Source organism: Camelus bactrianus, chromosome 22 (assembly GCF_048773025.1).
Source record: "Camelus bactrianus isolate YW-2024 breed Bactrian camel chromosome 22, ASM4877302v1, whole genome shotgun sequence".
NCBI classification, from domain to species: domain Eukaryota; kingdom Metazoa; phylum Chordata; class Mammalia; order Artiodactyla; family Camelidae; genus Camelus; species Camelus bactrianus.
The window spans coordinates 21,873,013-21,895,373 of record NC_133560.1 but is presented as its reverse complement, the minus strand read 5'-3'; the positions used below and the strand labels follow the sequence as shown (position 1 = coordinate 21,895,373).

Below are 22,361 nucleotides of genomic sequence, written 5' to 3'. Positions count from 1 at the left end.
ACTGCTCACCCTGCCTAGTGCAGCTTTCCAGACGTTCCTCTTGCCCCCAGCGTCAGTCTTGGCCCTTCTGGACGAGCAGTCCCTTTGTTTAGAGATTCTCCTGCTCCCTTTTCCTGTCTAGACAACACCCACCGTGTGCACAGAGCTTGTTCCTGAGCTGTGTGGGGGGGTGTGATTCTCCATCGATCTGTTCAGTGGGATTTGGGGGCTCAGCCATAATCAGCCTGGGCCTCACACCTGGGCGGGGGGTGACTGTTCTGTTTCTCAGGTAGGAAGGCCAGTCAGACATGCCAACCTGCATCACTGGAAAGTGTTCAGGGGGATTTTAAACCTGAGTTCTGTGACTCAGAACCTCCCTCTCCATGTCCTCCTGCTGCCTTTCTGACAGCAAGGCCAGTGGCAGCAAATGGGCGCGTTTCTGTTCATGATTTTTGCAATTTAAAGGGATGCTTTCGTAAAACATTGGCAGTGCTGATTTCCCAGACTAGGCTGACATTGAAAGGAGGGAGGAAAAAGGCAGCCTAAATAAACCGGCTTGTTAGAGTCCAGGAAACATTCTGAAGCTCTCAGATGGCTGTAGAAGGGAGACAGAGCGAAAGGAGGGCACGATGCCACAGCCATCAGCCACCATGAGCTGCAGTGACTGCTTCAGTAAGCTCACCTGACTTGTATATTTAACTGGGAGAACCTCCCAGAAAGATGGAGGAAGGTTTGGGGAAATTTTAAAAGGGGAGGAGGTTCAAAAAGCAAGGTGGGTGGTCATCATGTTCAGAAAGAGAAAAGGACAGAGTCACGTAGCTTATTTCCCTGTTGACAGGAAAGTCATTGCTCTAAATACTGCCCACTCACCCCTCCCCCTCTACTTGGGACAGCGGCCGGTGTGGCGGCCATCGGACCAGCCCTGGGAGGCACTTACGTGGACCCCACGCCCATCACCAGCCACGTTGTCAGTGCGGACACCATAGAAGGTAACAGCCCAATTCACCTTGTGGGTCCCTTTGGTGAAGCGGACACATTTTTACCTGTGGCTTCATGCCCACCCTTAGAGGTGTGGTGCCCTCCTTAGCACTGGGTTTGGGGAATCCATTGGTGGGGATTGTCACAGCCCCAGGCAACTGCCGCAATTCCTAGGATCCCAGATGACAAGAGTGTCTGAGAATCTTGTCTGTCTTGTAATAGGACACCAGTGTCAGACAAAACAGTGAGGTCCCGGTGACACCTGTGCACCTTCCACCCCAGCAAGACTCTTTTCATTTTGTACCTTCCCCCTGAGCCTGTCTGGTCCAGAACCCACAGCAGTTTTTCTCTGGAGGACACTCCGCCAGTACTGAGAGGCCCAGCCATGTGGACACAGCCCTTGCCGAGTCTTGGGGAGTTGAAGGGCCCTGGGGAAGCCCAGCCCAGCCTGGGGCGAGAGGAAGGCACTAACAGCCACCTTAAGAACCCCAGTCTGTGCCAGGTCCTCATGGGGGCGCCGCTGATGGCTCACTAAATACCAGCAAGGTCCTTCTAGAATCTGCTCTTTTTTTCCCATTTCAATTTTCTTAACATTTTGAGATGAAGATATTAAAATATATTGGTTGTAACAAATGAAATGTTTATATCCTTAAAAAAATCTCATACTTTTTTAAGCTTATTAACCTCCAAGACTTTTCCATGTTACTTTGTAGTCTTTTTTCATAAGTATGCTTTATTTTTCTTTATTTTTTAATGGCAGTACTGGGGATTGAACCCAGGACTCAAGCATGCTAAGCACGTCCTCTGCCACTGAGCTATTACCCACCCCTACTGTGTAGTCTTAGTAACAATTCTTTTTAACAATTGCACAGTTATCTTTAATTGTATTTTTATTTAGTTAAAAATTATATTTTAATGGCATTTTAAATTTTAAATGATTTTAATTACTAATTTTAAAACGCATAACGTGAAAGTGTACAGCTCAGGAGTGTTAGATCAGCCGGTGCAGGTGCGCGGCCTCCTTCCCTCGTGTCAGACACTGAGGTGGAGGATGCTCCGGCTAAGCCCAGAGCGGAGCGCTCTGCACAGGCAGCTCTTGAGATCCACACACGTCAGTAGAGAGCAGTACATTCGTGTACTACTGAGAACAGATGGGAGGCCTTCCGAAGGTGGCAGACTCGCAGAGGGCACCCCGACTCCGCCAGGGAGGGGCAGGCGCAGGGCCCTCGCGGGGCGCGGGGCTAACGTGGAGCCGGGGCAGCCCTGACAGCACAAAGCCCGGCCGCCTGCGCGCTCAACGACGTGCTGAAGCAGCAGCTGAGCCTGACGCAGCAGTTCATCGAGGCCAGCCGGCACCTGCACGCGTCCCTCCTGCGCTCCCTGGACCAGGACTCGTTCCACTACCACACCCTGGAGGAGACCAAAGAGGTGACTGTGTGCGGCCCTCCTTTCCCGGGAGGGCGGGCGGGCAGGCGGCTTCCCGCGCTCAGCCTTGGGCAGCGGGGATGCTGGGGACCTAGCCCCCTTCACCTTCAGTCCCAGTAGAAGGGCCTCATTTTCTCCTTGTCCGTGCAGGGCTGGGCCTGGCTGGGCTGGGGGCTCCCAGAGCTGGCTGCCACCCAGGCTCTGTGTGGCCTCAGACCAAAGGTGGCCTTCTCCTCAGTGAGGGGCCCTGCCCCTCCACAGACCCTTCCTCTCGCCTCGGTCCCCAGAGCCAAAGCTCAAGGGATGTCACAATAACCTCTTCCCCTCCAAAAATTTATTTTTTGTCTGATTACAAGAAATGTTACTTTAAAAAAATATTGTTAAAGATATGTAACTTATATAGTCCTCCATAATTTCACAGAAACTATTACCTTTAGATTTTTTCTGTGTAAGTATAAACTGTCATGTATATATACAATATAAAATACACTGTATATAATGTATAAATTATATAATAGGTATAGTATATATAAAAACATATTTCCTTGGAGAAATGGTATATGAATTGTTCTGCATGGTGATTTTTACCATTCTATCTATAAATAATTCAGTATATAGTTCTTGAAAATAAGGACTTTAAAAAAAGTCACAATATTTATAACAAAACCAAATTAACTTTTAATATCATTAGACATCCAGTGTTCAGATTTCCACTCATAAAAAAAGTTGTACATTTTGTTCCTGTTTTTTCATCAGTATCCAAAGTTGTACGTTGAAGTTTTTCCATGTTTTTAGCCTCCTAACCTAGAGCAGTGGTTCTCAGCCCTGAGCAGCTTCAGACCCCCGAGGGCCTGCGACCACCCGGGTTGTATTGGCAGCAGAGCCGGCCTGGGAGTTTCTCATGGATCCACTGGGGACCCACTTTGAGAACCACTGCTCTACAGGTCTGCCTGCCTCCCCTATCTCTTTTATTTCCTTGTAGTTTATTGGTTGGAAGAAAATTGTTTGTCCAACGGTTTTCCACACTCTGGACTTGGCTGATTGCGCCCCTGTGGGGTCCTTAAGCTTTTTTCTGTTGGACGTACCATAGTTGATCGGATGCAGGGTGACGCAATCTGACCGTGTTGCCTGGCCATAGCTCATGTCCTGAGAGTGGCACCCAAGCCCTTTTCCCCAACCCGTGTTGCCCCAGCCCCCACCAAGATCCCTCTTCCCTTTCAGACTCAGGGCTCGTCCCTTGCAGGATACCTGCAGAGCCTGCCTGGGTTCACCTCTCCTCTTCTGTTTCCACAGCATTGTCACCTGGCCTTCCATCATTTTTTTGTTAGCCTGATTGGGAGCCCCTGGGGACAAGTGCCATCTCCAGTACCCAGAGCCGCCATGGACCTGAGGCAGCAGTGGTGATGGCTTCCCTGTGTATCCTCTACCCCACAGTACATCAGACAACACAGGCCCGCCCCACTGACCATGGAGGAGGCTCTGGAGGAGGCAAAGAAGGAGCTGTGAATGCCAGGTGAGATGACTTGTGGTCTGAGGAGCTGGCCCAGAACCCTGGCTGCCATGCTCACACGTGTTTCCCGGGGACAGTCAGGGGGTGGGGGGCAGCTGGCACCCAGGACTCACCTGAGTGGGATCCCAGCTCCAGCCTTTTCCAGCTGATAGTTGAGTCCTCCCAGCCCCCATTTCTGCAGCATGCCGGGCACCTGAGAGGACGCACCACAGGCCGCTGTAAATGGAACCCCGGGTGGAGAAGCCACCACTCATGGCAGGACAGAAGATGTCGGACCTTGTGGAGCGGCGCCACATGGCCAGGTGCTGGCCTTCTCATGAGCGGGGGCAGATGGCAAGGGGTGAGCAGTCCCGCTACTAATGAGGAGACAGGGCCAGGCATCCACGCTGGGGACTCCCGTGTGAGACGCCAGGGCAGAGCTGACCCGACTCTGCAACTCAGACAAAGTCTGTGCTGAGGACGCACCACCTCCCTGCTCAGTCTGAGCGCGCTTCTGACTTAAACGCACAGAGAAAAAGATCTTTAAAAAAAGTCTTTATTTGAAGGCAAAACAGTAAAATCCACAAGAAATTGTTAACAACGTATGTTTACATTTGATCCTGAATCAGACACATTTGAACAATTCACAGCTACAGGAAACCTAGAACAAAATCAAATATTTTATCACATCAGGTTGAAAAGTTGGAGAGGACTTTGTGTCTTATTGAAAAGAATTTTTCAAAAATGTTTCTGTACAAACAAATGGCACCGCACCAAGCTGCCAGCCAAGTGTGGCCAATCCCGGCGGTTACCCCGGGCTCCCGGCAGAGACGGCTCCCTCTGCCTCCCCTCCCTTTAGGGCTGGGTGGGGACAGGCAAAGTGACAGAGCAGGAGGCGGGGCCAGTGGTCACTCTCCACACCCTGGATGCGAATGGGCCGTCGCATGTGAGTGCTGGTGTGGGGGTTCCTCTAAGTGAAAAACACAAGTAGAGACGCTAAGGGCACAAATCCTCCGAGGGCGGTGTCATTCCATGATCTGAAGATGCCTCAGGTTGGCTTCCTTAGAACCTTTTGTTTCTGCAGGTAACAGCAAATGGCGAACATTCAAACAAAACAAAACAAAAAAACTCAAACAGCTAAAATAACTGAACTAGTGGCCAGTATGTCTCAGAGGAGTCAGGCTTCAAATTACCTCACTGGGGATCAGCCTAGATCAGTATTCTTTTTTCTAAAACTAAACCATTTGGAATAAAAATGAAAACCCTGTTTAACTTTGCAAATCAAAACGGTTTTGTTTTTCCACTTTTAAAGAGTGAGCAGTTACCAGCGCCTGGCCTGAGCCTTCTCACACACAACCCATGGGAGAGAGTGGGAGGGCCGGCCCCTCGGCACCCAGTCCCCGGCGGGCTGGCGTGCTCGCCAAGGGCCCCTCCGCACACTCGCACTGGTTTAAGAGGCTCGGATCTGAGGGGAGATGCGAGGCAGCTGTTCCTTCAGGTGCCAGGCATCCTTCTCTGGGAGTCTTGTGTTTCTCTCTTCACTGTCAAGGGAAATGAGCTCGTGGCTGCTTTCGCCGGACACCTCCTCGTGAATCTTACTTCTATATTAGAGCTGGTTTGCGGGTGGGGCCTGGGCCTTCCACGCCGTCAAGCACTGGTCACGCCTGCTGCAGTCTTCCTTCTCTCCTATCGCTCCCCAAGGTGGAGCAGCGTGTGAGAACCGAGATGTCCCTACCATCTTCCACTGCCAGTAAGCCGGGAAGGTCCCGCCAGCCCGTGTGACCGGCCCCTGGCGCGGCTCCTGCCCGAGGCGCGCCTACTTGCACTCGTCCCTGGCCTTCATGCGGGCGATGAAGGAGTAGCTCTTGTTCCTGCGGTAGTTCTCGTAGGGGTCGTCCAGGGCCACGCCCACGCCCTTGTACTGGTCCCACTTATCCCGGACATCACCCCCCTTGATGGGGTCCTGGATCCCTTGCTCTTTCACGCCGAGGCCACCAGATCCACTCCAGCCTTAGGGAGAGAGAGAGGAGTGGTTACAACCCACCAAGGAAGCGGAAATCGTGGTGAATTTACCAAGGGGAAGTTAAACAGGAATGCGTTTGGGAGTCGAACGTGCAGTCATGCAGTTTATGAATGTGAAACTGATGGAGTGAGAGAGAATGCCTGGTCAAACCCCTGCAGGCTCGCCCTTCCTACAAGTTCTGACCGTGAGTCGGAACTTTCTCAGACTCCATCACCCCCTCTCCCCGAACACCCAGAGCGGGCGGTTGTCTTCCCAGGAACCTTACCCATTTTCACCAGCATCTGATGTCCTTTGTTCTCTTCCCCGAGCCTTGAGTCAGGTATAGGAGGTGCTGAATTAGAACCCAGACCAGCCGAGGAACTAAAATTAAGACAGGTTACGTCTTTTAAAAAAGAGCGGATACATTTATTGGAATGAAAACTTAAGAGTATTACAGCAGGTAGCTTATATGAACCGTCACCAGCGCAAGATGGACACACACACACACGTTTCGTGTCTCTAGCATTCTTCTTTATCCTCTTCGCCAGCCAGATAAGGGGGCTCCCTAAGATGATGGCCCTGCCCCACGCTCAGCAGCTGGAGCAGGTCACACAGAACCCATAAAATGGTTAGAAAACACAGAGCCCAGCCACGGACGCGGGCTTTACAACAGACTGTAGAAAGGTGAGAGCGAGGTGTGAGATGAGGCGCCGCTGTCACTGTGCTAGTGCTCGCGGCGCCGCCCCGGCACGGACCACGCCAGCACATCTTCTAACGACACGTTTCAACATTCACAGCAAAGCATCAAAGGGCGCCGGCGCTACCAGAGGTCATTCGACAGTTAAGACAGAAATCTTACGGCGGGGTGGGGCTCCTGGACCGGGACCGACGTCTCCTTCCGGGGGAATAGGACTTGGAGCGGGAGCGGGAGCGGGAACGGGAGCGGCTTCGTGAGGAGCGAGATCGGCTGCGGCTCCTGTGGGGCCAGGGGAGAGCGGGGCAGGTCAGCACAGCCGCCACTGGAGCTGAGAAGCCTCAGGACTTGCACCCCATGAGGCAGTGCCCAGCCTACCTGGATCGGGAGCAAGAGTAGGAACGGGAGCAGGAACGAGACCTTGACCTTGAGTACGAGCCGGAGGACTTGGAGGACCTTGAGTTGGAGCGGGAGGAGGAGCGCCCTCGGCTCTTGGATCTGCTCCGTGACCTTGAGGGTCCGCTGCAGGGAGAGGCCTGGTGAGCCAGGGCCCGGCAGCTCCTGGCCCCTCCACAGGCTGTGCCCAGCCTGCCCGACCCTCAGTTTCTAGAAGACCCCAGATGTGCCCAGAGCAGATGCAGACACACTGGTTCACATCAGGGTTAAATACAGACCACAGCCCACTTCTCTCTCCTCGTGGAGTTTCAAGTTGGGCCTTGGAAACAGCTGCCAGCGACTCCAGTACCTTTATTGTGGGCGCTGGACCCAAGACCCGGGCAGAGGCCAAAAATGACCTTCCTCTGTCCAAGTGGGGCGTCAGCAAAGGCAGGGCTGGCTCCAAGCTGCCCTATGGTGGTACCCGCCCTGGAGGCCTGACCTCTGGCGGGGAGGGGGGTGGACAAGTGCTCTCACCTGTTCCTCTTCTCCTGGCCTTTCCTCCGCCGGGCCCGCATTTTTGCTCGGAAGAACTCATAGAGGCCATTCTGCTCCCAGCCTTCGCTGTAAGACAGGGGTGTTCCCTGTGTGACCAGGGTGGCTCTCCTCCCCCAGGGAACTTGTGAAAGTCAGCAGGAATAAGCCCCACCCAACAAGCCTTTCCGCATTCACTCAGGACAGAGCAGGGGCCCAGCACAAAAAGCACTCGAGTAGTCGTTTCAACAGGGCTGCCCTTCCTTGGAGAAACTGGGCAGGGAGACCAGGCCGCCCGCTGGGAGGTGCAGAGGCTGGGATGCATACCCAGCTCCACGCCTTGCCACACTGGTATTTCTCCAACAGCTGAGGAGGGTCTGAGGGTCATTGTAACTGGGGACAAGCAGCTCTGTTTTGTATGCAGACAGGCCTGTGGCCTGACACAAGGCAGGAACCGATTTTAGCTGAAGCGATGATGCTGCTGGGGGAGGGGACCAGGAGAGGGACCTGTGACACAGCCTAATTAATATGAAGCGACTGGTGGCCTCCGAACGTGCCACACCTGAGACAAGTTCTTGTACTAATGCCTCAATCAGAGAAGCCCTTTATTGAGGGCCACTATAGGGGTGACACATCACACAAGCTGGCGGAGAAATGGGCTCCCTGACCGCAACAGTTCCTCACCTGGGCCTCACACCACCCTAGAAGAAGGCATGACTGTTAAAGAGTCTGTCTTGAAGCAAACACGGGGAAGACAAGCCAGGAGAGGGGACAGAGGCCACTCCTCCCATTGCCCGTCGCCCGGTTTCCTGGAGCCCCGTACCTGTTCCTGGGCCTGTCGTGGGACGGAGGGCTGTAAAAGGCCTCCACAGCGGCCAGCAGCCGCTCGCTGGGTGGCATGGGGGGTGGGAGGCGGATGTCTTTTGGATCCAAAGGCTTGTACTCATGGTCTTCCAGCTGCAGCAGAGAACACGGCCGTCACCGCACCCTGCCAGAGCCACCTCAGCCCCACCCAGGGAGCTGTAGGGGCTAGGGGACCAGGGGAGCCGGAGGTGGGAGACAGCAGCCCTGGGAATCAGAGGGCCTCATCCAGCCCCTCCTGGAAACCCCACTCTCTTGTAGAGTTTGGCCACACCAATGACTTTGTCCTAAATGGTGTGGTTGAGGGCTCCATCAAGGCCGACAAAAGCACAGAGTTCTCTCTGTACAAAAATGCACACAGACGTGGCCTCTAAGCTTGGGTGAAGGAAAGACCCTTCTGTTTATTCAGACACACAGTGGACCCCAGATGCCCTCACTGGCCGACCACTACCCTGTGCCCAGACTCCCACCTCAGGGGTCCCACTATCTGCCCTTCCGCCCCTGACTCTCCATGCCACCTGGTGTGACCATCCTCCACCTCCAGTCTGCTAATGTCTCGGGGGCAGGGAGCACAGTGACCAATAAGGAGCCCCGACCCCTTCTCACCCCGTCTCCTCCTTGCTCACCTTGCTCCTCCAACAGAGGCCGCGCCTTTGCTGAGAAATCCCTGTCACCAGCCCCTGGACAAGGTGACTTCCAAGAGCGGGGACCAAGACGACCCACATCTCATGCCCAGCCCACTCTGAGTGGCAACCCCATTTGCAACCCTGGGAGGGAGGCTGGGAGGGAGCACAGGGGACAGAGGCCTTGCTCACAGCCCCAAGTGAGCCAGTAAGGCGGTGTCACATCCTCATCAGCTGCTCAAGTTCACTGGGGCACCGGAAACGAGGGGAAGGGGCCCTGGGAAGCTGCATTTTGTAGCCAAGTGGGAAACAGGTTCCACCTGTGAACTCTTCATGTGGAGACAGCACTCAACACAAGCATGCGTGGAGAAGCCTGGTGCTCAACTTGGCGACATTACCTTCACGAGGGGGGCCATCAGCCCAGCAGGGAGATCGAAGTAGGGCACGTTGGGGACCAGGCTGGGGTCATCATGGTTGATGTGGGGAGGGCCCTGTCGTCGCATGTGAGGGGGCTGCCCATTGAAGCCATGGGGAGGAGGGCCGAAGTCGGGGTGCTGGGGCCCTCCCCAAGGCGGGTGCTCGTTGATCCCGGGATGAGGCATGCGGTGGCCGGGGTGGTGGTGAGGAGGGCCCATCTCTGTAAAACAGAAACTCGTCTCAGGCCTGCTGGGAAGCCATCAGCTGGGCGGCACCGAATGCCCAGTCATACACGCGCCAACGGAAAGGGGCTCAGAGGCGGGCAAGGACGCCCACACCCACATCCTGGGCCCCCTGCCCAGCACCTTCCCTCCAACTGCTTCACTCACTGCTCGGGGAGATGCAGCGAGGAGGGGGCGGGGGGCCGGGGCTCGGAGTGGCCTGTCCTGCACCCACCGCAGCACCTGACAGACCTGACGGGTGAAGGAAGGAACCACAAGGGAAATCATATGACCAAACAGTGTGATGAGCGGAACTGTGTCCCCTGCAAATCCACCCCCAGTCCTGACCCCAGTACTTCAGAATGTGACTGCATTTGGAAATGAGGCCTTTAAAGAGGTTACTACTTGAAGTGAGGCTTGACGAGAGGCCCTGAGCCAATATTGCCTGGTGTATGGAGATGAGAGAGACTGACACACACAGAGGGAAGACTGCCTGGAGACACAGAGAGAGGACGGCTGTCTACAAGCCAAGGAGAGAGGCCGCAGGAGAAACCAAGCCTGCTGACCCCCTATCTCGGGCCTCACCCTGTAGAACTAACAGCGAGAGAAAAGCCTCCTGCTGTCGGAGCTGCCCAGTCTGTGGGCTCTGTGACAGCAGCCCTGGGACACTCACACAAGCAGTAAACCTACTGCTGGTCTCCAAGCTCAATTTACAGTCAAGATGGATCAGAAAATGAAGATACAATCAGTAACAGAAAAGAAATGGAATTTTTAACACACAAACAAAAAACTGACAAAACTAAAGATTCTTTGAAAAAGCCAATAGAAAAAGTGATGAAAGTAGAGACGAGGAACAGGGAACAGCACCACAAGCGCAGGCAGGCCTGGACTCAGTGCCCGCTCACCGCCCGTCTGCCCACCATGGGCGCTGGGGACTTCCTTTTCCGCCAGCACCCCACCATCTCCCCTTCTGCAGGACAGATAGCGCCCTATCCCTGCGGTGAGTGAAAAGCGCAAACGGGGCTTCACACCTCCACAGCCAGACTGACCTCATCTCCCCGCTCCCATCCTGAGGGCCCGGGCTGGGCTTCCCCGTCACCCTACGGCCCTCAGCCTGTCACCCTGGCTCAGGGCACACTGGGCCACACGGCAGGACCTCGAGCAGCGCCGACAGCCTGCTTAGGAGGCCGATCGGCTGGGCACCCCTCCAGGCCCTGCCAGCAAGTGACCTGACCTTTGCAGGGACCGCGGGGCAGGGGGAGGCGTTCGCTCACCAGCAGGGAAGTCCCCCTGGGGGTAGTCGAAGCGGTGCGGGTAGGGCGGCCGCTCGAAGGGGTGCCGCGGGGGGAAGTCGTCCTGCATGAAGCGGGGCGGGAAGCGGTTGAAGTTGTGCGGGTGCGGCGGCTGGTTGAACTGCGGGTGCTGCTGGTGGGGCGGGAAGGGCCCACGGAAGGGCGGTGGCCGCTGCATGCGGAAGGGCGGCTCACGCTGGCCCGCGCCCCAGGGTGGCTGCTCGTGCTGGCTGTTCCAGGGGCCCTCAAACTGGCTGTTCCAGTTGGGGTCGGGCTGGCTGTTCCAGGGAGCGTCACGCTGGCCGTTCCAGCCGGGGTCCCCGCGCTGCTCGCCCCACATACCCTCGTGGCTGTTGTTCCAGGGTGGGCAGTGGGGTGGCCCGCCCTGGTGGTGCGGGTACGGGGGCTGCTCGGGAGGCTGCAAGGCAATGAGCGGACGTGAGGCCTGGCCCGCACCAGGCACGCGGGGCACTCAGCACACATCTGCCGGTGTTGCTCTCCGACCATGGAGGCGGCCCGGCCTGAACCCCAGCACCTCCTGGAGCTGCAGGCCTACAGCCCAGCCAGGCACCGCCTCCTTCTCTCTGACTTGTGCAGAGGATGCTGTGGTGCCCACTCGCCCGCACCCTGGGCCCAGACTCTCAAAAAGTGCAGCCACATCTGGGCCGGGGACATCCCCAACCTTGTGCCTGACAGGAGCAGGTGGACAAGCAGCAGCCCCTGAGCCCCTCCAGGTGGCAGTGCAGGGGTGCACCCCCACTACTTCCAGGGCGCAGAGACTGAGCCACGGGGGCCCGCGGCAGACCCTCACCCTGACGACATCCCTTCCCTGTCACTTCTCTCCCCTACGCTGCCTCCTGGAGTCACCTGCCCTCTCAAATCCTTGGTTCAGAGTCTGTACCATTACCAGGAAACATTTTTCCGGAAGCTGAAAACAGGAAGCTCTGCATCTTACTCAGCCACTGCTTTGAAGACTTACAAAGCCAGGATGGCAACCCAAACTCAGGGCCAGCGTGGCCTGTGCCTGGGTGAGGTGCCCAGAGGGCCCACCTCTAGGGTCAGGGCCGGTTGGCTCCAATGACTGCAAGCACAGGGAGGCTGGCCCAGGCCACCACACTCTCAGGACTTTCATGAGAAGCCAGAAAGTCAGACTTTAAGTCTGCCAACTGTTTCAAAACGTGTAAGAGCCCACGTGGGCAGGCCAGTTCGTGGTTTCTGACTGGGGACTTTGGGAGCACTGCTGGCCCTCAGTGAGGGGCCTCGCTGTTGTGAGCCTAACTTGCCAGTCCCTGAAAACAGCGCCAGGAGACACCGGGGCATCTGTTGCCACACCCACAAAGTGGGGATGAGAACTGATCCCACATCAGAGGGCTCACAGCAGGCACTCAGGGGAGGGAGCTGTCTTTGGGGATGCCCCAACTTTCGTGAAGTTACATCTCTTGTCCTGAAGCTGAGGGTAGGCTGGAGGGACCCAGCCACTTGTCAGTCCAGAGCTGTCTCCCTTCCATCCTCACGACCTCTACCAGGGAGGGCCTCACCCACCACGCCCGGTCCTGGGGCAAGTGGACACCCGGGGCTGAGCCTGAACGCTCTCACCAGGCCCAGTGGCCGAAGAGCAAGCTGAGAGGTATTTTCCAGTCATGCTATGCGGGGTGAAATGACCCCTGCCTCAGCCTAGACATTTCCGACCCCAAGGAACCAGGAGACAGGGACCAGGATCCCAGCCCAGAAGACACTGCCAGCCTGATATTCCCGACTCTCCCTTTCCTTACAGAAGCACCATGTTCTTTCTAGGGAGACGAGATGTGGACACTCTGCTGGTCGAACCAGATGAAAAAGAGAAAGAAACAAATCTCCTTGCTGTACTTAACAGTGTGAAATTTCGCAGCACTCACAGGAAGACGGGGACCAGTATCACTGAGACGCCCAGGTAACCAAAGTGCCAGAGAAGGATGTAAAAGGCCTGACTTTCTTCCCTGGCAGGGTCCTCATACCTTGGGAAGACTATCATTCTTGCCACCAACACCCCGAACACCAGACCCCGCTGCAGAATCTCATTTCCCAGGGAGCGGCTAAAAGCCTATCGACCCGCAGAGGCCACCACCCACTGGCATGCCATCCAGTTAGGCCCAAGTGTGCCCCAGCCAGCTACCCCCGCAACAAGTTTTAAGAGTTACCTGCTGTTGGCCCCAAGGAGCAACAGGGTGAGGCTGGTCAAACCACGGGGGCTTGTTAGGTGGGATCTGGTCGTGGGGCCCAGGGCCCCGGGGCCCCGTGGCGGCAGGGTCCTGGACCCCTCCTGAGGCGTCGTACTCAGAAGAGCCAGGTATCTGGATGGGAGGCTTGCTGTCATCTAGAGCCAGGCAGGAAAGCAGTTAGAAAAGGCCCCCGGCAGCAGGGGGCGCCACCTGAAATGATCTGCAAGCCCTCAGGGACAACCCAGGCTGGCTTTATTTCCAGGTAGACCCTTAATTCCTGACCCCACTGAAAGCTGCCACTGCCTCAGGGAAGGCAGCAAAAAGGAGAGGACTGACTGTGCTCAGGACATATACCCTCTTCTTCAAAAGCTTTACAATAACTATCTTTAGTTTTGCCATATGGATTTTAGTTTGCTCAAGAATTGTATCACTGAGTTTTATTAAATACCGTTTCTGCGTCTAGTTGAAAGATCATTTCTTCCCACCTGATCGGTTACCTTGTTAAATTTTCTAGTATCAAACCATCCTTACGTATTCCCGGGACATACCCTGTTTAGGAATGATGTATGTTTTAAATATTTCGCTAGATTTCACCTGTTAAGATTTTGTTTAGTATTTCTGCTTCCTTGTTCAAAAGTTATCCTGGGTTGCATTTTTAATTCTTTCCCTGTCTCTGCCCACCTGGTGAGTTATCCTAGTCTCGAAAAATGACTTGGATAGCTTTCCTCTCCATTCTCTAGGATGTCTTGTCCAGGAGAAGAACTGTCCCGGTTACAAGGGTTGGATTACATTTACCTGTGAAATCACTTGCCTGGTGCTGGTAAATAAATGAGAATGTGCTCCTCGGCCTGGGCCTGAGACTACAGAACCAGAGCCTTTCTTGGGGGAGAAGACTGCTGTCTGGAGGCTGCCCCCCGAGGGCGGGTGCTGAGGGAGCCGCGTACCAGGCTGGGAGGTTGGCGGGATGGCCGGGGCAGGCGTGGGGGCCGGGGGCGGGGCAGGCGGCGGCGGTGTGGCCTTGACTTCGGCTTCCATTTGTGGCATCTGGATCTGCTGCTGCTGCTGCTGCTGCTGCTGCTGCTGCTGCTGCTGTTGTTGCTGCTGCTGCTGCTGCTGCTGTTGCTGGGCCAGGCTGTTGACAAACTCCTCGTGCTGGGTCTTGAGGGTCTGGATCTGCTGCTGGAAAGCCAGCTGCACCGGCTGGACCACCGAGGAGTACTCACTGATGAGGGTTGCCTGGCGGAGGTAAGGGCAGCTGGTGCTCAGGAGCTGCACAGGGACAGATGCCTGCGGGGCACCCAGGAGGTCGGGGTGCTGCCATGGGTAGCCAGGCCCGGGACCCAGGGCAGGCAGGCGATGGTCACATCACTGTCAACCTGGGCTTGACCACCACAGAGCATCTCAATCTAGCCAGATCTGGTGATGTTCAGTGCAGGGCAGTTTAGAATCCCTAACAATGGGGGCAAACAAGGCAGCCAGGCCCTGGACTGCAGTGCAGTTAAAATCCCACCACGACACATGTCCTAGGACGCGCTCACAAGCTGCATTTGTTTCTTGCTATACATCTTTGAGCAAGTTCCAACCTCCCTGAAGCCTTAATTTTCTCATCTGTAAAACGGGAAAACAAGACCTACCTTGGAGGATCTGGGGGAAAATTCATTGAAAGAGCCCAGGGTGGCTCCGTAACCACGAGCTGCTACCACCAGTGCAGGAGGAGAAAAGCAGTGAGTTGTCACTGAGGTATGGCAGTGTGAGCCCGTTTTTATTTACCAACAAAAAAAGGGGGTAAAATTTAGAGAAAGTCTGAAATGCACTTTCCTCGTTTGCCTTTCTGAGCATGAAAGCGTCTCCCCAGCGGGGAGGGTGGCAGTCAGGAGCATCAGAGAAAACGGTCAACACAGAGTTTCTGACAGGCAACCAGACCTTTGTAGGAAGATGACATCTTCCGGCCTGAGAAATTGGGGCACAAACTGTAATTTTATTCTAGCTGCTGCAGATGGGGCAGCAATGCTGGTGCCACAGCAGAGGTAACCAAGGAGCTCTGGTCCTCCTCTCCCTGCCCTGTGACCCTGTCCTCTGAGCAGGTGCCCCCTCAGAGAGAAGCAGATCGTGCACAGGGGAACAACGTGCATGACACGACGACTGCAGCGGCCCAGACTACATCGGGGTTTCCTCACACTCCCATCGTGCCTAGAGGACCAGCACAAATGGGCCAAGACACCACTGAGAGCAGCTTCTAAACCAGGCACCTCGGTCACAAGGGCGCCAGGAAGAAAGTCCGGTGGGCTCACAGAGGACATGCTCGTCAGCTGCTGTGCACGGGGTGGGGCCCAGAAGCTGCTTCTCAGACCCCAGCCTCCTACCTCTCACCACCATCCTGGGGGGCACATCTGGGAGCCCAGTTTGGAAAATGCCACCAGATCTCTGGGTCACCACCCCACTGGCCACGTGCAGCCCAGGTAGGGCAAGCAGGCCCCCTGACTTCCAGGAACGTGCAGGGGTGGCAGCAGGCAGACCCTCCGATGGTACCGCCCTGCCCCGGGGAGTGGTGTGGGGGTGGTGACACTCACCTGGTACTGGCCGAGCCCCAGGGCCGGGCTCTGTAACTGCTGGATGATGGAGTCGTCAAAGTAGCCGTTCTTCTCCCAGAGCTGCAGGAGCTGGATGTGGGGGAGGAGGGAGAGACCACGTCAGGGGGAAACCAGCGCCACCCGCCCCCCGGCCCCTCTCCCCTGCCCCTCCCGGCTGCCCCACGTACCCGGGCGATCTTCTGCTGCTTGTCCTCCTCCACAGCCAAGAAGCTGGTACAGTAGATGGGCACCACAACCTTCTGCAGGGCGGCCAGCAGCTCCCTGGCCTGCTTGCGCTGGCTGTGAGGGAGAGACCTTCCGCGCGTCAGGGCCCTGGGGCGGGACCCGGCCACGCGCCCGTTACCATCGCGGCTCCAGCCACAGCACCCTCTGCCTTCTTGGGACACGGGCCCCCAACCCGGCCGGGACAAGGGCTGGGCTCCCTGCAAGACCTGTGCTGGGGCCTGGGCCCAAGTGACAGACGGACAGCGGTGGGTGGAGGGAAAGAACACAGCTTGGGGGCCTGCAGAACAAGGCCTGTCACCCTGGGCCCCTCATCAGTAAAATAACTCTCCCCTCCCAGGGTGGCATGAGGATGGAGAGACGCAGGCCTGGGAGAGCCCCAGCTGTCCACAGGGCTCTGGGCCTGGTCCACGTAGCTGCGCTCAGCACTGTCACGGCCTCTGCACAAGGAAACTTGGGCTTCCAGGAGGCAGAGGGAGTATGCGGGCTGCCAGGTGCCTAGGAGCCTGAGGCCGGGCAGGGTGAGGCAGCCTCTTGGGGGCACTCAGTGTATAAATGGGTGAGGAGGCCCCCCAAGGCTGTGCAATGAGGTGGCAGAGCTCCCAGGGGAGGACATGGGAAAGAAGGTGGGCGGCTGGAACCCCTCCCAGAGGAAGCTCAGAAAGGGCAGCGAGTGCCAGGATTGGGAAGCTAGGCTGGGCCGGGGGGTGGGGAGGTCCAAGCAGGAGGACAGGGCGAGAGGCACTGGGCTCCCAAGAGTGAGGCTTGGGAAGAGCGTGGCTGGAGGAGTGCCAGAAACAGGGCCACCTCCCCAGAGCTGCCTGGAGTTGGCACAGCGGCGGGTGAAGGAGGGCAGACAAGGTTGCAAACGGCTGCTTATTTCCCAGCGGAGGAGAAATAAGGGAAGGACGAGGCAGAAGCGCCGAGTGAGAACCAAACCACCTGGGTGGCAAAGGAAGCAGGGAGGGCTGGGGCCCCAGCTGCACGTGGGCAGAAGACAGGTGAGACCCAGGGCTGATTCTGCTGCCCTCACAGGAGCTATCCTTCAGCCTGCCAAGTTCAAAGCCAACGTGGCAGCCGGTCTTCCCAGCTACAGGCTAGCCTCACTAGCACTGTGTGCGTCCACCTGTCTCTGGCCCAAGCATCTGGTTTCTTGACTTCTGTCATAAGGCACCAAAGAATGGTGTGGAAGTAAACACCAGCCTGGCCTTGGGAGGGTTGTGTGTGGGGCTGGGACAGAGGGTTAGCTCAGGGGACCCTACTGGAAGATTCCTGAAGGAGAGCAGAGTCAGGTGACGGGTGGGTGTGTAGGTAAGTGAAGAGGGGCTGGCAGCTGACAGAGAGACACTGAAAAACACTCAGAAACTACCCCGAGGAGAGCAAGGAGCGAAGAGACAGCATCCCAACTGAATGTGGGGGGCGGGTGTCCTCCTGATGGAGGGCTCTTGGCCCAGACCGGCCCTCCCCTGGGGTCTTTGGAAGTGATCCCCAGACCCAGGACAGGCCCGGCTCCGGAGTGCAGAGCAGCGGCCCAGGAGAGGGAGAAGGAGCGGGGGAAGGCAGAGGGTGGGCCCTCACCAGTGGTGTAGCACGTCGTTGATCAAGTAGATGAGGTGCAGCCGCAGCTCGAAGTGCGCCCCATCAGCCGTGATGCGGTTCCGGAGGTGGCCGGCCATCAGCTCACAGTGCGGGGGGGACTTGGCATTGCTGAACATCCAATTCTTCCCGGCCTGCAACAGCCAGGGTGGTGGGTGAGTGGGGCTGGGCAGGGCACGCCCCATGGCCTGGCCTGACTTCTGTCTCTCTCAGCAGCCCTTGGAGGTCCTCAAGAAGGAAGGGAAGGGAGAGACGGGGTGCCCCTAGAGCAGCCCCGGCCCAGACAGGCTGCGGGGACTCCCAGCTCATCAGGAACACTCTCCACTCTCCCCAACTCCTGCCCTCACCGAGATGGCATCTTTGGTGCAGGTGTCAATGATGGGCTGCAGCAGGTTGTCAAACTCATTCATATCCAGCTGGGTCTCCTCCAGGAGCTTCTGCATCTGCTGCTCTACCGCGTGGGCCACGGCTGCCGTCACCTGCTCCTGGGAGGCCAGGCAGGACCAAGACTGCGTGAGGAGAGGCCTCCACCCGGGCCCCTCCAGGCTGGCCCACCAGTACCCTGACACCCACACGAGGAGGTCCCATTCCTCACACCCAAAGTCCCTGACACGCATCTGTGACTCACAGGCACAGCACACAGACTGGGCCAAGGACAGAGCCAGACAAGATACCGTGGGAGATGATGTCTGCTGCCCAGGTGACAGACGGAAAAATTAAGACCCAGAGAAACAGGCAACCTCTGCACATCAATTCACCCAAAAAAGAAATGAAAATGAATGACGGGTGTGAACACAGTATGGAGGGGACACGTAAATGGTCCCCAGTCAAGCAAAAGGAGAGCAACTTCACTAGCTATCAGGGAACTGGAAATCAAAACACGATGCCAGGCTTCTGCCTGTTAGGTTGGCAAACTGAGACACTGGCTGAGATCCAGCACTGCTGTGGGACAGGTGGTCAGCCCGGGGCCGGCTGAGGCTGGAGTGGCCAGCCTGCGAAGAGCTCTGTACAGAAACCACGGGTGAGTGTTCTGGAATGGTTTGCTTTCAGTAACACAACAGTAACTTTACATATTAACTCTAGTAATAAAACTGGGGCAGGTGTTTCAGGTGTCTTATTTTTTGTTCATCTTATTTTCTGGTAATACATCCTACTGTGTTTGGCTAGAATATGAGACTGTGACAGATCAGGACAAAAGGGTCCTTCCTCACAACAGCTTGGGGTGACCTGACTAGCAGAGGCTGGTGCCAATGGCACCAGAGGCCACCTGGCATTCTCCGTTACACAACTTCTAACGTGCAGTCTTGCTTGTCAGTCTCCACCCTAGCACAACAGGTGTGCGTGTATCCAAGCTTGTGCAATGATCTCACTGGGGTGAGAAGCAAGCTCGGTGTCCAGCATCGGGATCATGCTAAACACAACACAGGGGGATTGCAGCACTGGAGTGACAATGGTGGCGATGCACGGAGCCCCGGGCCACAAGCTGTCCCCATCCTCAGTGCTGACATCTATTATTAGTACCAATGTACAGATGTAAAAACTAAGGCAGAGAGAGTGAGCTCTGGGTACCCACCTCAGAATGAGAGGGGAAGGGGAGCAGGCCCGTACCTGTCTGAGGGCCAGCAGGTGCTGCTCCTGCTGCTGCAGGTTCCACTGGCTCTGCTGGATGAGCTCGTCCATGGACGGGGTTCCCTGGGCTGGCGGGATGGGCGCAGCAGGGGCCAGCGGGGGCTGTGGCAGGGGTGGCAGGGCCGTGGTCGGCTCTAGCTCTGGGGCCTGCTGCTTGCAGATGACTGGCAGGGGAGGAGGAGAGGTGGCCCCATGAGGAGGTGGCTGGGGTCCAAGTGTCCCCTTGGCTGTCTCTTGGGCAGCTCTAAGCCAAAGGGGCTCCTCAAACAGGCATGTTTCCTCTCACCCCACGCTCCACCCCCTCCAGAGCCCCCTGCTGCTCCAAGGCTGGCACAGCTACACCCACAGACCCAAGCCAAAAGCCAAGACGGTACGTGCACCTCTCCTTTGCACCTCATGCTAACAAGCTGCCCCCCGTAGTCAAGTCACCCTCTTAGATCACATGCCAAGCTGTGTCCTGCCGCCACTGCCATGACTCTGCTGTCACCTGCATCACTCTGGGAACTGGTTTCCCTGTGTCCAGTCCTGCCCTGCCACCCCTCCCCTGCCAAGGACCAGCCTCAGGTGGTACCAAGACTAGACAAGCACAGAAATGGCGAGAGAGCATCTTGGCACTTTTATAGCAATTTGACGTTTCCCAGCTCACACTTTTATTTTGCAAAACTATACTTTCCACAACAGGTTGGAAAAACACACAAAACCAGCTCTTTATTAGAGTCTGTGAGACACCATTCTAGAACAGTCCTGGGTCTCAGTCCTCTCAAACTACCAGAATGAAGAGCTGGCTACAACAGGCTGACCCTGCTCCGGAACACAGTCCTGATATCCTTCAAAAACTCCCCCAAAGCTTCCAGAATCCCCAATTCCTTGACAAGCCAAACCTGCCTGCTCTGCATTCTCCCTTCTGGCCACTCCAAGAATCTCTTCTCTTCTGGGCTTAGACACCCTGAGCTTTTGTCCCCTCTACTCTCCAGCCCCTCCTAAGGCTTGTTCCTCTGCCCAAACACCCTTGTCTCCTCAGTTTCCATCTGCCTAACTCTGACATGTCCTTCAACAGCAACGGAGATACTGTTTCCTGCAGAAATCACTTCCTGAGCCCCAATCTTTCCCTGCTAGAAGCACCCCAACCCTGCCCCCCTCCACTATGGCACCAAGTTCCCAGCATCCCCGATTTCTGACCTTCCAGGGTGAGAGTGGGCTCTCTTCACAGGGGAAGCAGCTCTTGCCTTACAGTCACTCAAGGCAAAACATTGTCTTCCTCTGCCCAGCGATGCCACCCGCAGCAACATCCAACCAGTGCTTCAGTTCACAGATTCTATCCCTTAACCCCACCTGCCCCCATGCCTATTCCCTCCACTCAACCCGCCAACTTAAATCGGACATTACCATCAACTGCCAGCTTCATTGGTCCCAGCCTATACTCATGCTCCCTCCAGCCTGTCCTCCACACAGGCCACATGGATCCATCTCTCCCTAGTTTCAAATTCCCTCGTGGCTTCCAGCTGCCTATGGCAGGGAGTTTATAAAGTTGATGTCCTGGGGCCAAGGAACGGCTACTCTAGAAACACGTAAGCACATACAACATTTTGCCTACAATTTCAGGCAGCTGACTTCCTCCACCCTCATCTCAAACCTAAACAGGCACCAAAAGAACCCCCGGACTAAGGAAGAAAACCCAAACTTCCCCCCGGTATTGACCACTCCAGATCAAACCCTTCCCTTGTCTATGTATGTCTATGCTCCAGCCATGCTGGGCTTCTCATGGTTTCTCCCCCCGGTTCTCCAAACACACTGTGCTTGTTCAAGACCCTGTACTTTTGCTGTGCCTTACAAATGCTTTGTTGAACACCTATTCTGTGCTATCTATTAAAAACAATGACCCAAACAAAGTCTAGTTGGCCTCGGGGCACCTGTAGTCCAGGCAGCATTCACCTTTCAATCGACTTGGCAATCTGGAACACAACCTATTTAGAAACTAGGGATTCACTACTGAACAAGACAGATAAGCGCTCAGGGACCCTACCACCGGGTGACTAACTGTCTGTTAGTCAAAGACCAGCTGCGATTCCTAACCCCAACTTAAACTCTTTTTAAAGGCCAGAATCCTGATGCCCAACTCTATGAACATAAACAGCTGCCAAGAACAAAAACACATAGGACAATTCATTTTGATTAAGACTGCAACCATCTTAAATGCACAAAAACCCTGCCGGACCCAGAGAGCCCGAAAAAGGGGCTGGAGGGTACCCGCCCCGAGGGTCCTATCCAGTCAGGCTTCTATCACTTCCTCCCTCGAAAACACTGAAGCAGTCACTCTACTTCGCTGACCTCAGTCATCACGTTTGCAAGACAACAGTAAAATTCCTGATCCAGAGCCCAGGAGGAGGATCGATAACCTCGTTCTCCATTTCACTCGGACCCAGCAGCCGCACGGTGCAGGGCACTGGGAACAGCGGAAGGGATCGCGAAGACCAAGCTAACCCATTTTCACAGTGAAAGAGCACGCGACCCCAAAGAAGGCGGTTTGTGGCAGAGCCCAAAATGGAATCAGAGAAAGGAATCACTCGAGGGGGCGGCCTGAGAGCTGATGAAGACTCACGCTGCTGCTGCTCTAGCGCCAATTTGCACTTGTAGTAACTGTAGAACTCGCCACCAAATAGAAACGAGAATTTCGGGTTGTCCTTCTGCTTCTCCATCGTCATCTTTTCAAACTCGGGCCCGTTCCGAGCCACGAACTGGGCCAGCTTGTCGATGACATTTCGAAGCTCCTGGTCTGAAAGACGGAGAAAAGGCCACGCGAGGCGTCAGTGAGGACCGCCCAAATCCGGGGGCCCTGGCGTCCCAGCCAGCGTCCGTCGGGCCGGGGTCCCTAGGGGTGGGCCTCAGAGAGGCCGCCCTTGTACGGGTCCCGATAGGGGCCAGAAGCTCGCCGGGAATGCGGGGATACGCGGGAGAGGCCGCAGGCGAACCCGAGAGGCCGAGCCCCGCCCCCTCCTGGGCCCGGGGATCCCGGGCGGCTGAGCGGGCCAACAAGGAATTCCGGGAGGAGAGAAACGGCCCCTAAGCCGGGGCTGGGCCTCACCGTCGGGCGGCAGCGGCATCTCCATGGCTCCGGCAGCGGGGAACGTCCTCCGGCGCCTCACGATCGCCCACCAGGGCCGTCTGCGGAAGCCGGCCGGAAGTGGCGTGAGGGGCCTTTTACGGCTGGCCTCGCGGGCTGCTTCCGCCCGCCACT

The 22,361-nt window shown here is 56.3% G+C and overlaps 2 protein-coding genes across 17 annotated transcripts in view; one reads left to right on the top strand and one right to left on the bottom strand.

Moving 5' to 3' along the window:
* C22H19orf44 (chromosome 22 C19orf44 homolog) overlaps window positions 1-5,143 on the top strand; it is an 11,327-nt gene extending 6,184 nt beyond the window's left edge. Inside the window, exons 6-10 of one of the 10 annotated variants that reach the window (XR_006720755.2) lie at window positions 873-968; window positions 2,219-2,385; window positions 3,178-3,326; window positions 3,817-3,895; window positions 4,074-5,143. Coding sequence is in view for 6 of the 10 variants with exons in the window: in XM_045508160.2 (XP_045364116.2) it covers window positions 873-968; window positions 2,219-2,385; window positions 3,178-3,309 (395 nt within the window). In the remaining 4 variants the exon portion in view is untranslated. Of the gene's footprint in view, window positions 1-872; window positions 969-2,218; window positions 2,386-3,138; window positions 3,327-3,675 lie in introns of those variants that run through there. The other 9 variants (XR_006720754.2, XR_006720758.2, XR_006720757.2 and 6 more) reach the window with 9 other exon arrangements.
* CHERP (calcium homeostasis endoplasmic reticulum protein) lies at window positions 4,412-22,361 on the bottom strand. 7 transcript variants are annotated; one of them, XM_074350504.1, is made up of 18 exons: window positions 22,209-22,361; window positions 21,726-21,899; window positions 19,106-19,290; window positions 17,845-17,982; window positions 17,480-17,631; window positions 15,847-15,991; window positions 15,659-15,748; window positions 14,033-14,375; window positions 13,068-13,243; window positions 10,873-11,308; window positions 9,767-9,850; window positions 9,359-9,597; window positions 8,300-8,433; window positions 7,480-7,566; window positions 6,946-7,089; window positions 6,733-6,849; window positions 6,160-6,254; window positions 4,412-5,881 (listed from the first exon to the last, which is right to left on the bottom strand). In XM_074350504.1, the coding sequence occupies exons 1-18, from the start codon at window positions 22,231-22,233 to the stop codon at window positions 5,688-5,690; spliced, it is 2,958 nt and encodes a 985-aa protein (XP_074206605.1). In that variant the 5' UTR covers window positions 22,234-22,361; the 3' UTR covers window positions 4,412-5,687. The 7 variants fall into 7 exon arrangements, with proteins under 7 accessions (XP_074206605.1, XP_074206608.1, XP_074206607.1 ...); XM_074350507.1 differs by having other exon boundaries at window positions 14,033-14,324; XM_074350506.1 differs by having other exon boundaries at window positions 15,847-15,958.

What these genes read in the sequence shown, in the direction of transcription:
- CHERP (XM_074350504.1), bottom strand. Translation starts at nt 22,233, where the DNA reads ATGGAGATGCCGCTGCCGCCCGACG. An exon ending in ACCTGCTGGCCCTCAGACAG is followed by an intron (nt 17,983 to 19,105) that starts GTACGGGCCTGC and finishes CTGGCCTCCCAG; the next exon opens with GAGCAGGTGACGGCAGCCGT. An exon ending in CACGACAGGCCCAGGAACAG is followed by an intron (nt 7,567 to 8,299) that starts GTACGGGGCTCC and finishes CCTGTCTTACAG; the next exon opens with CGAAGGCTGGGAGCAGAATG.